The 18,311-nt window shown below is 49.0% G+C and overlaps 1 protein-coding gene across 2 annotated transcripts in view; it reads right to left on the bottom strand.

The window, feature by feature from the left end:
* Positions 1-18,311, bottom strand: part of LOC147627075 (uncharacterized) — an 87,759-nt gene that overhangs the window by 21,214 nt on the left and 48,234 nt on the right. For both annotated transcript variants that reach the window (XM_086815643.1, XM_086815641.1), the window contains exon 6: positions 7,335-7,401. In XM_086815643.1, the coding sequence (XP_086671769.1) occupies positions 7,335-7,401 (67 nt within the window). The remainder of the gene's footprint in view (positions 1-7,334; positions 7,402-18,311) is intronic.

Raw genomic sequence — 18,311 nt, forward strand, 5'->3', positions numbered from 1 at the left:
TCGATTATTGGTTTTTGATTTGGGTGATTTGGTGCTTTTGAGATTTGAGAAGGCTAGAATCAGGAAAGTGAAGGGTAAACAGCACTTATATCCTAAACTGAGTATGCGGTACTATGGGCCTTTTCAGGTGATTGAGAAGATAAGTGATGTTTCTTATCGTCTTTAGTTACCGGATCATTGGAGGATTCATAATGCATTCCATGTGAGTCTTCTTAGAGGTGAAGTGCCTAGAGATCAGGTTGATGAGACACAACCAGAAGTCTAAGAACTAGATGAGATTCTTCAACCGGAACAGATTTTGGCACATAAAGAAAGAAAAGTCTGAGGAAAAGTTTCACGTTGATATCTGGTGAAGTTTGTGAACTATTCACCTATGGATTCAGTGGATGGAGGAGGGTGACTTCGCAAATTCACCGAGGATACTAAAACTTTATCTTGAGGCTTTTGGTTTGCAGCCTACTTTAGAAAGTGCTTCAACAGGTTCAACTGTGGATTCTGGAGTACTACCTGTTCCTCAAGAGGGGGGTGACTCTGCTCCCTTGTCACAAAGTTCACTTGGATGAGATCTAGAAATCGCTTGGTGTTCTTCTTAGCACACCTGAGATACTAAACTGACAGTATGTCTGCCTATGGGACTTCTATGATATATGTGTACTAGTCACATGGTTTGATTCATGGATATACAGATCTTTTGAGAGAATGAGGACACCTATTCTCGACTTTCATTTGATATGCATGTATATAGAAACTTGCCTTGATGCATCAATGTTTACTTATGTTCATGATGTACTGCTGATTGTGGGTCCTGTGGGATAGCCATGAGCGGAGCAGGTAAAACATCCACGGGGACATGACTATTCACAAGTGTGTCTGCCACGTGGCAGCGCCACGTCATCTAGACGGGCTGCGCTGGCTCCTAACCGGCTACCCCTTTGCTATGTTGAAGGGCTGCTACTCGGCTGCCCTTGGCTGCAGTCAGGTGCCATGTGGCAGCGCCACATCACCTAGACGGCTGTCCTTTTGCTGCGCTGCAGGGCTTGCTACCCAGCTGCCTCCCCCCTTGGCCACCTCTATGTTGCCCCACAGGCTGCCTTGAGTGCCCAACAAAAGAAAGAGAGATCTCAGCTGTACCTGCAACACAGTAAGATAAAAATACCCAAAAACACATATATGCACATGTACATACATATGAGCATGCACAAACATGTACTCACACACACTAAACATGTATCTGTACCCACACACGTGTACAATCTTACATATGCATATACAGCATAGTGACATGGGACGGGGGGGACGGACCCTAGGGACGGGGAGCGCGTGGGACGGGGGCGGGACGTCCGCGGGACGGCAAAACGGGGACGAGAATCTGACGGTGAAGTGGGGACGCCGGAAACGCGTTCTGGGAACGTCCCAGGAACGCCGTTCCCTGTCCGTACGGGGACGGTCAAACAGACCGTTGGAGGTTTTTTTGACCGTTTTGGGGCGCAAACGGCTGTCTGTCTTGATCGTTTGGCCCTTGCGCCACTCCTCCAAAGCTTCTCTCTCGAGTCTCTCTCTCCCACATGGCTCCCCTCTTCTTCTATATAAGAGACCTCTACCTCCATGCTCTCCTCAAGCCCTCTCCTCTCCAAGCTCTCCCTCTCCAAGACCCAAGGCTCGAGCTCTCCCTCTCCAAGCTCTCCTTCTCCAAGCTCACCCTCTCCAAGCTCACCCTCTCCAAGCTCACCCTCTCCAAGCTCTCCTTCTCCAACATCCAAGCTCTCCCTCTCCAAGCTCACCCTCTCCAAGCTCTCCTTCTCCAACATCCAAGCTCTCCCTCTCCAAGCTCACCCTCTCCAAGCTCTCCTTCTCCAACATCTCCATCCCGATTCTCCGTCTCGACTCTTTCTCAAGCTCTACCATCCATCTCAAGCTCTACTCTATCACTATGGCATCCTCTTCTCAAACCCCTTCCTCTACTCAACCCGGGTCCGCCGCCGCCTCCACCACTTCAACACCCGCTCCATCACTTCAACACCCGCTCCATCACGAAGGAGGAGGCCCGCCGTACATCGATGGAGTTGGTGGGATGAGGTAGAGTGCTCACAATACGGTCAAGGGAGTGGTTCAAGACCATGGGTATGTAAGCTTTGCGGCTACAAGCGAACCGGCGGTGCCCACAAAGTGCGTGCTCACTTCTTGCATAAGCCCGGCAACGAAGTGCAATTTTGCAAGGAGATTTCGGCCGAGAAGAAGAAGGAGCTCCTTGAAAAGCTTGTGGTTTATGAGGCGGCCGAGTTGGCAAAACGCAATCCTCAAGTGGCCGTCGACCCCACATCCTTTGTGAGGACATCAACGCCGCATGTACCTCGTTCATCAAGAGAGGCATCCGCTTCCCGGGGACGCCAAAGTACTCTTGATGAGAATTGGAACCCTCAATTGAAAGAGGAGGTGGACATGGCGGTGGCACGATTCTTCTTTCATGACCACATAGCATTTCGGGCGGCACGGTAAGTCCTTGGCACTATGCATATGTATTATTATTTAATATTTATACTATTATGTATTATGCGTTTATACTTTAGGCCGTAGGGTTGCTCATGTACTATTCAAATATCATGCTCTAAAGACTAAAAGACTAAATGATAGTAAAAATCTGAATTTTGTTTGTGTTTTGCATATGGTGTTTTGGATAGATCTCCATACTTTCGGGCCATGTGCAAATTGATAGCGGAGTATGGACCCTCTTATGTTCCCCCCTCTTCGGAGACCATCCGCACCTCTCTCCTTGAGAAGGAGAAGGCAAGCGTGGAGGTGGCGGCCAACCACATGAAAGAGCAATGGGCTGAAAATGGTGTTACCCTCGTCGTTGATGGGTGGAGTGACACTAGAAAGCGCTCCATCCATGGAGTTGTTGCCTACTCACAAGGGGAAACATACTTTGTCGACTCCCATGATGCTTCCGGGACGGGGAAGAGTGCCGAGATACTTGCTGCAGAGTGGACAACAACACTAGAGACGGTGGGGGCGGAGAATGTCATTGCCATATGTGCGGATGGAGAACCAGCAAATAGGGCGGCGGGGACAATTCTCCAAGCAACTTATCCTCGCATCACCGTGTGCTTTTGCATGGCCCATTGCCTCAACAACCTTATCAAAGACATAGGGGCCTTGGATTGGGTTGCACCTGTCATTGAGGGTGCCAACAAAATAGTGACCTTTGTCATCAACCATCAAAGGGTGCAGCACGAGTTTTCCAAGAAGTCAAGCCTCTCTCTTCTTAAGTATTCCGAGACGAGGTTTGCATTCAACTTTCTCATGCTAGGCCGCTTGTGTACATGTAGCGGGGCATTGAGGGGACTCTTCCTCAGTGATGAGTTTGCACGCACTTCAAAGGCTTCCACGACGGTCGGCAAATTTTGCAGGGAAAGGGCGGACGATGCGGCATGGTGGGAGGAGACCAAGGCGCTTGTGGAGATGGTGCAACCGATTATTGATCTCCATAGGGTAGTGAATTCCACTTAACCATGCATTGGCAAAGTGTACGAGGCAATTGATCGCATGATAGAGAAGCTAAAAGCAATGTTCAAAGTCAAGCCTCACTATAAACAGGTCAAATCCCTATGTTTGAAAAGGTGGCAAGCCTACCACTCTCCCCTCCATGCTGCTGCCTACATTGTTGGTCCTGAGTTTCAAGGCAAAGGGCAACACAAGGACAAAGAGGTGAGCAAAGGCCTTCGACAAACCTTGGATCGCCTTTACACTAGTGAGGAGGATCGCCGCACAATCAAGGACCAATTGCAGATTTATAGAGAGAAGCGGGGGGCTTTTGGTTTGGCAGATGCACAGGCGGACCGCTTCAAGATAGGGTCTGCACTTTGGTGGGAGGATTATGGTGCAGAAACTCCAAAGTTGCAGGAATTTGCTGTGCGCGTACTCTCGCAGGCTTGCAGTAGCAATTGCCTAGCGCAACTCTGGTCAGTTTATAGCCACATTGCCTCTAAGAAGAGAAACCGCCTTGGTGTACAGCGTGCAAATGATTTGGTATTTGTCGGTGCCAACTTGCGAATGCTTTGCAAGGGCTTGACAAAGAAGGCAGATCCTTTCACCGAATGGGAGCAGGCACAGCAGGACCCACATCTCTCTGATCAGCAAAGCGCGCAATTTTGTGCTTAATGTCTTGGTTTCTAAGTGTAAATCAAGTGTGTTAAAAAAAATTGCAAAAAAACAATCGTTTTCAGATTGCCATTTTTTTCACCGTCCCCGGGACGGCCTTTTGCCCCGTCCCCGTCCGCGTTTCCGTTCCCCGTCCCATGTTTCTATGATATACAGAGTAAAACATGATTAGTGAATGCTTAAAATATAATTGCAATGCTTTAAAAAAGAGGTAAAATACTCAGCCCTGTAGCATACCCCCCTCTTAAAACAAAGCAATCGTCCTCGATTGTTCAGTCAAAGGATCTGCCCAACTGAAAACAGAACCTAAGAGACCAATGAGAAAGCTATGTCCTGCCGAATGAAACAGAACATCTGAATAACATAAATCAACATGATATGTGTCAAACTTCACAGATTTATCTCCGGCTTTGAAGTCACGAGACTTTGATGCATGTGCCTGCATCTCAACATGTTTTTCCATTGGGACAGCCCCTGTGACTGGCATCATTTTAGGAGCAAAAGGTGAGATGCATAAGCCATAGATACATGTGCCCTGTAAGCATGAGGCATGGTTGGCCTCTCAACATGCATTGGTACATTTTCAGCCATAGCTTCTCTCTCACAAGCACACTCGAAGGCATGAGTGGCATGAGAGATACGCGGAATACCTGCACCAACAGAAAATTGCAGCCCAGGTTGCATGTGTTGTGCATGCACATTTTCAACCGGCAATGGCATTTAACATACATTTTGACACTGCCATAAACATTGTGTCCTTCATGGGCTACATAGGATATTCTTGCATGGCGTGAAGTCATTGATGTTCGATTGTTCCTTTCCCATAGCATGGAGATTCATCCTCTTAGACAGATTCTTGTTTAGGCACCCGTGGGGATTCCAAGACGTGTGGGATGGTTGCCTTTTCTGCATAGGCATCCTTGGTACGAGCCAAGTATGCACGTGCTGCATCCCTCGGTTGCATGTGCAACTCTTGAGCAATCATTGCCATTGCACGATCCATATAAGATTTAGCTTTCTTGGCTTTCAAACGATCATGTACCAATGGATCCTTGCGGCGGTAGAGATTCAAATCTTCTTGTTGTGCATGGAGAAGAGCCTGCATACGAGTAAGTTCAGTCCTCAAGACTATAGACTCTTCTTCCTGCATCTTCTCTTTGCCACGGGACGGCTGTCCCACATATTCATGTTCCCTATTGTGCACCACATGAGTTTATTCATCCTGTAAAGCATTGGAGGCATGCATTTCATTGTCCCCGCCTCTTATGTTTGCATCTCCAACATTCACTATATGGCTATCCATAATGTTCACGGTGATCGTCTCTCATGATAGAAGTGAAAGAGAACAGTATGCTCTAATATCAATGACTGAATATCTTGGATGTGCATTACCATGTACTTGCTCAGACCATGATAATAACTTTCGTGGAACAAGGACATGGAAGTTGGCTGCAATGTGTGTGCGTTACAAGGTTGATTCTTTTGGGCATTGGAATCTCTCCTACTGAGATATCTTGGTAGGTCAGGTACAAGGAAAAATCCCACGCTGCCCCTACTCTTCAAGATTAGGGCAAGGCTGGAAGTTTGTGCTCATACATTTGGGCACATAGGCCACTGCCTCCTGAAAACACACTAGTAGCTGAAAATGTGCATTGGAGCAAGGCATTTGATACGCCATGCTGAGCAAAGAAAAGATTATTTTTTAGTACAAAAAAGAATTTTCACAGTGGGAGATGTCATATCGACTAAAGACACACCATTATCATTTTCACAAGCATGACAACGGTGGAAATTGGGACCCATTACCGCCTTGTATGGAGACTTGTTGTTGCTCAACTAGGACATGGGGATATGTTGTATATATCGGTTGGACAACGACACAATGATTGGTTGCTAAAGAACCACCGACCAGGTTATATTACGGAGTTTTCTCTTTGTAAACTGACAATGGCAAGGGCACATACATTACTGGTTCCACAGCCATGAATAAAGGGACATGCGGATCGAGTGTGGCAAATAAACAAGTCCTTAGGCTGGTGGAAAGGTAATTTGGGAAAGATATGGCAAAGCATGTTAAGGTTTTTCTATGGAGATGCCTCACCTGAACGCTCTCAATAGGAGAATATTTGGCAAAACGGAAAATTGTGGCTCCAAATTGTTTGCAATGCAATCATCAGATGGAGAGTATTTATCATTTGCTATGGACATGCACTGACACAAGGGATTTTCTCAATCGTCTATTTTTGGATATACGAACAAGATTCCCTAGGGTAACATTTCGGGAAATGTTTTGGATGTTTAGAAGATATCCTTCCAAACTGCAGGAATATGCTCTTTTCTTTACATGGGCAAGACATTGGCTATATGGACGATATGGCTGCATCGTAATTATGAGATGTTTGCACAACCTCAGATCAACAGGTACGTGTACTTCTGTCGAGACACCACCGGCTATAATAATATGATTGTCATGTAGAATCAAATATTATTGAAAAGGGGTAGGAAGAGTTCATGAGAAGTACTGCAATTCGGAATGTAGGAGAGGGAAAGAAGGGGGATTTTTTTTTTGGGCGCCCGCCCATGGGGGGGAGGGGGTGGGGAGGGGATGTGGATGTGGATGTGGATCCGATAGAGAAATGAGAAGGCCAGCAGCACAAGCCAAGGGGCATCAAGAGCACAAGCCACAGCTGAGCGTAAAGGTTTAAGGAAGAAAGCACAATGAACAAGGAGCATAAAAACAAAATAACAAACATTCGAGTTAATTAAGCATGTTAAGAGGGCTGATATCTGTTCTCATTAAGATGTACATTTTTTAAGGATCTCTTTCTTACTTCTTTTTTCTTTTTTCCCTTTTTTTTGGGTGGGGGGTGGGGGAGGGGGGAAACGGAGCAAAGCTGGCAAACTGCTTCTGACAAATATATACATATCCATGTACATGAGATGAACATATGAAACGAAATTTATGCAGTTTAATACGAATTTTCATAAACTTGAATTGGCATACATGCTTATGTACATTAGAATTAAAATCAAGTCGAAGAATTCTCTCTTGATTATGTAAACATCTTTGATCATAAATATGTTTTCTAAAAAAAAAAACCCCAATCTCCTTACGTAGCATCAAAAAGGAATAAATAAATGAAAAGTTCTTCTCTACAGCAAAATTAAAAACTTACCATTTGAGGATTTTTTGTCATGGCCCAGACCTCAGCCGGAGCTTCACGAAATAAAATTAGTAAGTACCTATTAAACAAAAAAAAAAAGCATGCTTTAGGGAAGATCACTAAGCAATCCTGCTTTTAAGTTCTTTCAGTCTCTGTTTGATACAAACAAGCAAAAAATTGCATGATGACGTAGCTATATAACAACATCCCAACCATGAAGCAAGCTAGGGCAAAACATTGCATGATGACGTAGCAAAAAATTGCATGATGACGTAGCTATATAACAACATTCCAACCATGAAGCAAGCTAGGGCAGGATGCAAGGGACATACATTTATGTGGACAGATGTGATTCACAATCTAGACCCTGAAAGATGAAATTCTAGATGCTTCTATGGTCTAGTTGCTGTGATAGACAATGAGTGGTGCAGCCTTACATGAGCACATAGCTAGAGCCTCACTATATTCTATTCGCATCTGCTTAGCCATCCAGCAAGACCCTGAGGCCTTTGATGGCATGATATCCTCCACAAAAGTGAAGATGATGCCATGAATATCTGGGGGGAAAAGGTTGGAGGCAAAAACTGATGGCTTTGGCCAATATTTTATATGCTGTGCCAAGAAGACCAACGTCACTGACCGTCCCTTGCGATCAGATACATGAGCCCCTCAGGTAGGCTCTCTGGCATGGTATCAAGGGCCAATGGTAGGTTGTAACTTTTCCTCCTTGAACTCCCGGTGCAGCTAAAAGAAGTTAAAGGGTAAACCATCCTTTCCTTTGACACTTTTCTTTGGAAAGAGCGTCAAGTGTCATGGTGAGCTCCTTAACCAAGAAGGGGCTCTAAGGAGGAGGCAAGCATGCGATTCGTTTTCTTGGACTTGATACTGGCCTTGCAATTATCACTTGGGACACGAGGGCAAAGAACTGCAGCCCTCACACAATCAGTAACTCTATGAGGCACCACAAACTGAACATTAGAGGAGCTCACACCGGCACAACTCAAACAAAAAGAAGCAAAACTGGAGAAGGTCAGAGCAGTGCCAAAAGCATGGAAATGACTTTTGGGAAAGAGGAGAAAGAATGAAAGTTCTATTAACATCTACAAAAGACCAAAAATGAGACCAAAAGTGTTACAATTCATCCATGAAGTGGCTAAATTATGGAAAAATATACTAAAAAGTCAACTCGAACTGATAGAGATATGAATGGATGTGAATGTGATGTGATGATATCTGAATGGATGCAATGAGATGTGAATGGATACAAGGTAGGATCAAAACGTACGTACGGATCCAATCCGTGCCATACATCCGTACCGTACGGGAATCTGTACGTTTTTTTTTGTTTTGGGTTTTGCCTGCGATAAACTAATAGTATGTATGATGTGGAGCAGCAATTGGAAATTTATGCGGAGCTCTGCAGCTGGGTCAACAACTTGGGACCCTCATTTGCTAGAGCTGTTGCTCTTAGACTAGAGGCCACCAAGCTTCCTCTTACTTGGTGGCAAAACTATGGAAGACAGGGTCTTCCACAGCTTACAGATATAGCTCTGCGAGTGCTATTTCAGGTATGTATATCATGTATGTACTATGCCATATGAACTAGTCTTGTGAAGCTTGTTGGGAATTGCCGAGCTCACATGAATGAAGCACTTTTTTTGAATTGGAGTAGTACAGGATTGTTCAACAGGTGCTTGTGAGCGCAACTGGAGCGCTTACTCGCTCATACATACAAAGATACGCAATCGTTTGAGCACCTCTCAACTAGAGAGACTGATCTATTGTAGGGCCAACATGAAGCTCGTACGAGCTTTTCATGCTTTGGGCACCCCAAAACAGGTGAGTTTATCCTATTCATTCTCTTATGGGGATTGGCCTCCCGTTTACATAGCTTTTATACTATAGTATACACACAGTTGAGTCGTTGACACTCCGCGTTCTCTTTGGTTTTACGTTGAATAGGTGGATCCAACACGTGTCAAGCTGGTCCCAGATCCTACCACCATTGATGAGGCAGAGCAACGGTTGAGAGATGAGCAGGACGAGATTCTTTATCTCCTGCATAGAGAGCTGGAGAGTGTAGACAAGCGGGTGACGAGATCGAGAGCCCGGGCTTATAAAAATTCAGCTACATGAGGGACCTACAGATGCAGAGAGTTCTGGCCGGAGAGGCGCCCGGAGAAGGAAGCTGCCTATTCAGACTCCTCGAGCACGTGCGAATGAGGCCGTTCGCCTCATTCACACTACCCAACAAGATGATGCAAAGGCAGGGACAGGGACATCTGAGGCAGCCCACCCACCTGTGCCCATGATGACAGGACCTGAGTATGATGACGAGGACAATGTCATCACGGAGGGTTATATGCTTGATTCTCTAGGGTCATCATCCTCATTGGATGATGAGTTTTGATTTGGATTACCTTAGTTTTGATTTGGTGTTGAATGGACATGGCACATTTTGTCATTATTCATAGGACTCATTTTCAAATTTTATCATTTTTTGATGTGAATTGTGAGTTGTCACGACTCACTTGTGACAGTGTGACTTGTCTTAAGTAATAAGTATTAAGTATTAAGTACGATTAACTTATTAAGTATGATTGACGACTTGTGATTCTAATTTCTCACTTTTGAATTAGTAGGTTTGTGACCTTGTTGTGTCTCTATTTCGAAAGTTTTATATGTCAATGTGAACATGGACTGAAATTTTATGTAGGTGGCTGAAATTTCCGAGATTTTATGTATTTTTATGTATTTTTACCAATAGTACGTATTTTTACGTACCTTAAAATTTTTTTTTCGTACCAAACAACGTACAGTACGGACAGATCCGTACAGTACATAACGTTTGGTACCACCTTGAATGGATGTGAATGTGATGTGATGATATCTGAATGGATGTGATGTGATGTGAATATGATATAATGAGATGTAAATGGATGTGAATATGATGTGATGAGACGTGAATAGATGAGATGTGATGTGGATGGATGTGATGTGATGAGATGTGGATCTGAATGAATATAAATGAATGTGATGTAATGTGAATGGCTGGATGAGATGTAAGGTGGATGAATGTGATGTGGTGTGGATCTAGGTAGATGTGAATGGATGATGAGAGGTGATGTGAACGAATGTGATGTGGATCGAGGTAGATGTGAATGGATGAGATGTGATGAGGGTACGAGGGCAAAGAGCTGCAGCCCTCACACAATCAGTAACTCTATGAGGCACAAACTGAACATTAGAGGAGCTCACACGGCACAACTCAAACAAAAAGAAGCAAAACTGGAGAAGGTCAGAGCAGTGCCAAAAGCATGGAAATGAGTTTTGGGGAAGAGGAGAAAGAATGAAAGTTCTATTAACATCTACAAAAGACCAAAAATGAGACCAAAAGTGTTACAATTCATCCATGAAGTGGCTAAATTATGGAAAGCATACTAAAAAGTCAACTCGAACTGATACAATGATATAACATGATGGGACTAAACTGGGTTCTCAACATCAGTGCTACATAGAAGCTCTCCATGTCCCACTATGAAATATATCTTTTTGGGCTATAGTAGTGAGAGTAAGGGATACAGGTTATATGACCTTTCTGGAGTGGCACTCATGTGTCTCTCGAGGAGCTCTCGGATATGAATCTGTCCAGTGGAGCACTGGGTGTCTAGCTCGTTGCACCTGGAACAATCTGTCTAAGGAGACACCTCAAAGGCCAGGTGCATATGGCCTGCTAATGTGCACTACCTAGTCAGTCGGGTAAGGGCGTCCAGGTCTGAGCTCTCTCATGGTAGCTGGCCAAGGCCACCATCCTGTGAGGGCTGTGAGGTATCTGGAGTCTGCATCTGTGCCTCTCTCCACAGCTGGTCTCTGTGGAAATGCAGCTCCATCACGTAGAGTCCCAAGCATGCTGGTCTAGAAAGTCAATGACCTAAGATAGTGGGCAAAATCCCTCCGTAAAGAGGCAATGAAACCTCTCGTATGTCACAGTACACTCAGCATATGAAAAGATGGTGCTCCTCCATCTCCACCTTGAGTGAACAGAATCAATATACGCATTGCTTGCCCGGTCTCCACCCTCACGCGATGTGATGAGACTCTGATGTGGCCGATTGCAATTCTCATGGCATGTGACATATGTCTGTGAAGATAGACAGGTTTTGAATGAAGCCATCCATTGTGACCCTCGTAAAGTGATCTCAATAGAACTGCATCTTCATGGAAAGCCGTAGTAGATCCAGCCAAGTGGCATGGGTCTCTAATCTGAAGATGTCAGCACAGATAAGTCCGTTAATGTCTTGTTAAGTGAGAGGTAGTAGAGGTGCATCAAAAACTGTAGTGGAATGGGTGCATGAAGCCCCTGTGAGAGAAACCATTATGTAGCCCTAGTATGCCAAACCCCAACATGTCTCATCTCAGCAATCGCCTAGAGAATCGAAAGAGCTTGTCAGTGTCCAAGGTGTAGATGCAGTATATGAAAGTCACTGTCTGGAAGAAGGCATCATGTAGCATGCAACCAGTAGGATTGTGTAGCACGCAGCAAGGCCTTCGTTGTACTTTTTCTTTTAGTGATTTTAAGCAATCCACTTTAATCTTTATACACACCAGACAAAGCTGTAGAGATAGAGAGTTGACACCAAATTGGGTCCCAACTACCCACATAAGGGGGCCCTCCTCCAAGCAAGGGTATTTGCTTTATTACTTTGGTGAACTTCTTTTACAATGCAGACTTTAAAAGAAACTTACTTGACGACGGTTGACTGCAGAATGCCAAACACAGGGATGAAGTAGACTAAATGTCGACTGATCATCATCAAGTGGTCTGTGGACACCTTAGAAGTCACTTCGAGAGCCAATAATGCACACCCAGATCTGCTGAGGAATGCGAGAATGTTGGCTAAATGCTGAAGATGACTTCTTCTACTGCCTTTGACTGAAGCGCAAGGAAATGCTATGCTAAAAAAATGTATGCCCAAGTCCTAGGACTCAAAGTATACATGACAAAAGAAAATCGTTGAGCGAAGCTGCCCCCCCCCCCCCCCCCCTCTTCCATCCTTCACCGCCCTGCTTCCTCGCCTTGCATCTGCCCCCTCCCCTCTGTCCTGCCCGCCTGCGCCTCCCTTCGCTCCCCCTGCTACCACCTTCGCCCCCTCCTGCTCCCATTAGCACCCTTGCCCACCTGCACTTTTGCGCCTCCTCTCCCTCCTTGCCCCCTCCTTCGCACCCCCCTGCTCACGCCAGTGTCCCCCTACCGACTGCAACCCCCCCCCTGCTTCTGCCTGCCAGCTCCGCCTCCCTCCTCTCTGTCCTGCCCGCCAGCACTGTCCTCGCCGCCCTTCGCTCCCCTACTACCACCTTCGCCCCCTCCTGTTCCCGTTAGCACCCTTGCCCACCTGCGCTTTTGCACCTCCTCTCTCCCTTGCCCCGCCTTCGCACCCCCCCCCTGCTCACACCAGCGTCCCCCTACCGACTGCACACACACCCCCCCCCCCTTGCTTCTGCCTGCCAGCTCCGCCTCCCTCCTCTCTGTCCTGCCCGCCAGCACTGCCTGGTCCCCCCCCCTCCCCCTCTGTTCATGCTTGCGCCTCCCCACGCCTTCCTGCACCCCTCCCTTTTTCCTCCGTTCTCCCCCTTTTTGCACCCCCCCCTTCCGTGTTCTTGCCTCTTGTCTTGTCGCCCCCTTTCGTCCTTCGTCGTCGGCAGCACCCTCAGCTTGTGGGCTTTTTCTCTAATTTCGGCCAGTTTCGGCCTCTTCTGGTCTTCGCCCCCAGGAGGACTGCATGGCAGCCGCTCTATCTCCCCCGACAGAGGCCGCCATTACCTACCTTTCGTTTTCTGAAGCGGACCTACAGCTTCTCGCTACGATTGTAGCATCCCTAGAGGCCTCCACTCTGGTATGCAAGATTGTCGGTAGCCGCCCCGCACGTGGCCAACTCAGAGATCTCCTTCAAGCTAGCCTCCTACATGCGCCTACGAAGATCGCAGAAATTCATACATTGGGGCGTGGCTACTACCACGTTGAGTTCGGTTCACCAGCGGTGTCTGATCTTGTCATGCAACTGAGCCCTGTTGCATTGCGTACAGCCCAGGCCTTCTTTGCATGGTGGCAGCACGGCTTCGACCCAGCACCTATAACCCTCTAGCTAGAGTTTCAAGCTTCCCATGACAGTCTGCTTTCCAGGCCTCGAGAAGGAATACCTTCCTCTTCTCCCCAGTGATTCGAGGTGTCATCGCGAGAGTGATGGAATCCCCCCCACCGCTGCCTCGGCCCTCACACGAGCAGCCGAAATTCCATCTCTCCGCATCTATGTAGCCTCGCCGGATTCTTTGCCTCACATGATATCTATTCCTAGCCTTCGGGACAACCCCATTATGCAGAGAGTGGAGTATTCCAGCCTTCTAGGCCAATGTTTCATTTGCAGGCAGATGGGTCATCTGGCCAGAGCTTGCCATCGGCGTCAGTCTGGGCCGTTGGTCCCCCTCCTCCTTCCCGCTTAGATCCACACCAAGGGGGCAAGGGAGGAGCAGGTTCCCAAGCCGCAGAGCACCATGGATGAGCCATCAGCGAGAGAGTGGCGGACGGTTGGCCCCCGCTAGGGTCCTCGGCCGAGCACCAGAGCTGAGCGTCGCCACCGTGCGCACCAGGCTAGTAGCATGCAGGAGGATTCGATTCTGTCAGAGAACCGTTACAAGCACTTATCACAGCACCCACCCGCAAGCCCCCCCCCCCCCCCCCCCCCCCCCCCCCCCCGCGGCGTGATGTGGTGGTCCAATCCTCGCAGTGACTCCTCTTCTGGTCCTGAGCCCTCAGTGGGACCGGTTGACCCCACCCTCTCCCCATCGAGCCTTCCCCGGCAGCCTCCCTCTTCGATGGATGCCTCTCGGTAGCTCCCTCTCCGGCCTCTCCGCCTTCCCACTCGCCTCCTCCCCCCCTCCCCCGCCCTCGCCTCCGACTCTGCCCGCAATCGCTCCTTCCTCTTCTTCCATCCTACTATCCCCCCCTCCGCCTCTCCAGAGCATTCCCGTCGGCCCCTTGCATCCCCTGATCCGGAGAGGAGACAGTCGGCGAGTTCCATTCGTCACCTGATTCATCGCTTCTCAGGGCCAGTGGAGATGACCATTGCACCCTCACCGGTGAGGGTGCTCCATCCTGAGTCTCCAGGCAGGCCCCCCAAGATCTTGGGGCAGCCTGTGGATTATAGTTTCTTCTGGTGTCTTCCGACGGAAGGGGCAGACATGTTTGAGGGGACTGTAGCCCCTATCCGGGTATGTGTGGTCTTCCACCACTCCAAACCCTCTACGCCAGAGAATGGTGCAATGATCTTCTCTTTCCGCTTGAGCACAGCCCCCCCGGGGACAGTGTGGGATCCAGCGTCGATGGCCAACCATTGAGGGCCAGGCAGTTGAGCTATCGCACCATCTTCAAGATCTCCGCATTCTTACTCATCTATGGCCTCTGGCCATGATGGAGCTTTGAGGATCAGCCCACAGGGACCAAGGAGGAGATGGTGACCTCCAGCCTGGAGGTGCTACTTTTTGTGTTCATGAATACCTCTTATCACAGTACCTATCCCCCCTTCTTACAGATATCTTCATTGTGATCGATGGAGCATGGCGTATGCATACTCTCGCACTTGGGCAAAGTGGCAATACATGGAGGGCAAGATCCACGTCCACTTGGTGCATCTCCGCACCAAGACAGATTGTGACTATTCCCCGTCTAAACCCACGCCCAAGACTCTTCGAGTGGAGGACAGTTCCAATAGGTCCGCCTCACACAGAGATAGATATGAGGATTGTCTCAAGGAACATTCAGGGTTTAGGGGGGGCCTCAGTGCTTTCAAGGACGAGGTGTCCTTAGAGGAGAGCTTCAGCGAGCTATGGTGGGGGCACTTATAGACCTTCTTTTCCTCCAGGAGCATCGCCTTACTGAGGGGCGCACCTACTGTCACAGGAAGATTTTACCAGGCAAGAGTCCTACTTTTTGGTCTCCATCTTTTGGCCCTTCAGGGACGCAAGGAGGAGTGTGTCTCTACAGTGAGCAGCTTCTGCCGTTTGTGACAGGACCAGGAGTCATAGTTCCAGGACGTGCTCAGTGGGTTACCATTCTAATTGGTGAGGATAGCGTTGGCTTCCTCAACATTTATGCTCCGAATGCTGCTACAGGTAGAGCTATCTTTTGGAGCACTGTCCGACAGGCCCTACCCCAGGCTGATTTTTGGTGCATGGACGGTGACTTCAATATGATAGAAGCAGCAAAGGACAAACTTGGAGGTGGCACAGCCACAGTCTCAGGAGCAGAGTACTCTACCTAGGAGAAGATGATACTGATTCTTAGGAGACAAGACCCTTGGCATCCCCCAGAGTTTGGACATAGCCCTAGGAGTCTTAGCTTCTCTTGATCAAATAGGTGGAGCATTGGCCCCGACGTCTCTCGACTGGATAGGTTTTACATCGGCGAGTGGGCTTGCAGCTGTGGACACATGGTTGGTATTCTGGCAGGCACTACATTTTCAGATCATGGCCTAGTTACTCTGTCCCTAGAGGACCCATGGAGGCATGACAGGCATGCAAGCTCCAGGATTCCAGACAGCCTCATTCAGGACCTTGAGATCTGCAGCCGGATCGAGCAGATATGGGCGGGACTCGACTTTTCCTCAGGCTCTACAGCGTGCACTTTGGATGATGGCTTGGGGGAGATCAATGTTTTCTTATAGGATGAAGCCCAGAGTAGATTGGAGGGATTTCGGGAGCAGGAGAGGAATCTGAGGAGGGAACTAGCCTCTTTACAACGTCTTCAGGAGAGTTCCCCAAACAGCCTGTGGATTGAGAGTCAGATTGCTACCACCCGCACGGAGATTCAGTCCATTGAGGAGAGGAGCGTGCAATATAGATACCATACCAAGGCTTCATTCTGGACTCTGGTTGGTGACAGAGTTTTTTTTTTTTTTCCGAGAAAAGATCCTTTCATTAGTTATATAAAAACGCCCGAAGGGCTACAAAAGATCTCTCCTGCTCCTAAGAGAGAGAAGAGCAGTGAATACATCATGGCAGCCCGGGAGACTCTCCCTAGGTGCTGCAAAATACAAGCATCAGTATAAAAAACTGAGCGGCTAGATCATACAATAGGGGGGGGGAAGAGCCAAACAGGTGGCCTGTAGTGCCAACGGGGGCATCCCGTGTGTAGGGTGTAGAACGGGCCACAGCGCCAAGTGGTGTGAAAGGCCTGGCGCCGTAAGATCGCCTCATCCGAGTCTCCCCGGATGCGGTCGTACTGTCCTCGCAGGGTGTGGATCAACTCCTGCCAAATCCCCCGAACAGTCTCTGCTGGTGGCTCTAATCTCCCCTCAAAGGCCGTAAAGCACCGGGCCCTCCAGGTGAACCAGATGGTGAGGCTGCTGAGGAGCTCCCATCGTAAATCCCTCTCCTGTGTCCAGCTGGCGGACGAGAAATCCGGTGCCGGAACCAGGCGAGGCTGGCCCCTAATAAATCTGATGGCCTGACTGCCCTGCTCCATCTCATAGCCCATAGCAGGCCCTGACGAAGTCGACCAAGCAGCGGCACCCCACGTAAACATACCCTCTGGAGAGAGGGGGGCCAGAATACGCAGTATCCGCAGCCAAATCTGCTGTGCCTGAGGGCAGTCCCAAAGGCAATGTCTCTGTGTCTCCATAGGGTGGCCGCATCGGCCGCAGGCCGCCGGAAGACCGCTGTAAACAAGCCAAGTGCCAACTGCTGAGCCCCTGTGGGCGACCAGCCACTGAAAAGCCGAGATCCTGCGGGCCTGCCGACTAGCCCAGAGCCGAGCCCAGAAATCCTCCAGGAACTCCTGTGAGAGTCCCTGTAGACGCCAATGCCCCGCTGCCGCTGGAGAAACCGTCCTCCTCGCCGTCAAAATATGCCGTCCCAGCCGAACAGTATACTGGAAAAAGGTGATCTCTGTGGCCTCAAGGGATGCATAAGGATCATGCCACTCGTACTCCCCGGGGTCCCACTGTAGCCGGGCCAAGGGGCGCGCTGCATATGCCCATATGCGCCAATCCGGGAGCACATCAGCAGGGTCAGGGTCAATATGCCACTGCCGAGAAGCGGCAGCCACTACCCGAATCCTCTGGAAGGTGCACTCTGCAACCAAAGGCGACTCCACCTCCACTCTCTGTAGTCTGCCCTCATCCTGAATCTCATAGTAGAGGCATCTGCCATCCTCAGTGCTAGCTCTGACAGCAATCAGGATCTCCAACTGCGTAAAGGCTCCCATCCACCGTGGGGCCACTGGCTCGAGAGGTGTGAACCACTCCTCTGTAAGTGCCTCCTGAATATCATCCCTCATAATCAACCCCCCTCTGAAGTGACTCAGCCTCTCCACCTGGATCGCCTGCCAGTCTCCAAAACTACGAGCTGGGCCTGCCGCTAAAGGTCCCCAGGCTAGACGAGGCCGAGAACCCAGCATATGACCCTGCTCCGTACGAACCGCTGGGCTCCAGATGAGCGGCTGCCTGGCCCGCTCCTCAACACAAGAAGGAGGCCGCTGAGAGAGCCCCGGTCTCAGCAGCTCCCAAGCTCTCAGGATACTCAAAGCAAATCTGTCCTCCATCCTCTACTGAGGCCTGTCCTCCTCATCTCTATGAAGATCCAGCGAATCTCTGGTGCCCAAGTACCCCCTGCAGGGGGCGCCCGAGCCTGCAGTCGCTGCAAGAGGAGCTCTTTCCAAGGCTCAGCGCCTGGAAGCAACCCCCGAACAATAAGCTTCCCCAATAAGGCTCTACTCTAATCGACTGGATCTATAATACCCAAACCGCCCTGAGCCAGCGGAAGTGTAATAACTGCCCATGCAACCTTTGCCCGAGCTGGCTGACCGTCCCGCCCAGACCACAGAAAGTTCCTGATCAGCCTCTGTACCTGGCTGATGCAAGAGCTCGAGAAAATCCAGCAAGACGTAATGTACCACATGGTCGCTAACAGCACCTGATTTGCCACCACCACCCTCCC

Source organism: Cibotium barometz, chromosome 21 (assembly GCF_041138505.1).
Source record: "Cibotium barometz isolate CiBa-2024 chromosome 21, ASM4113850v1, whole genome shotgun sequence".
NCBI lineage: Eukaryota > Viridiplantae > Streptophyta > Polypodiopsida > Cyatheales > Cibotiaceae > Cibotium > Cibotium barometz.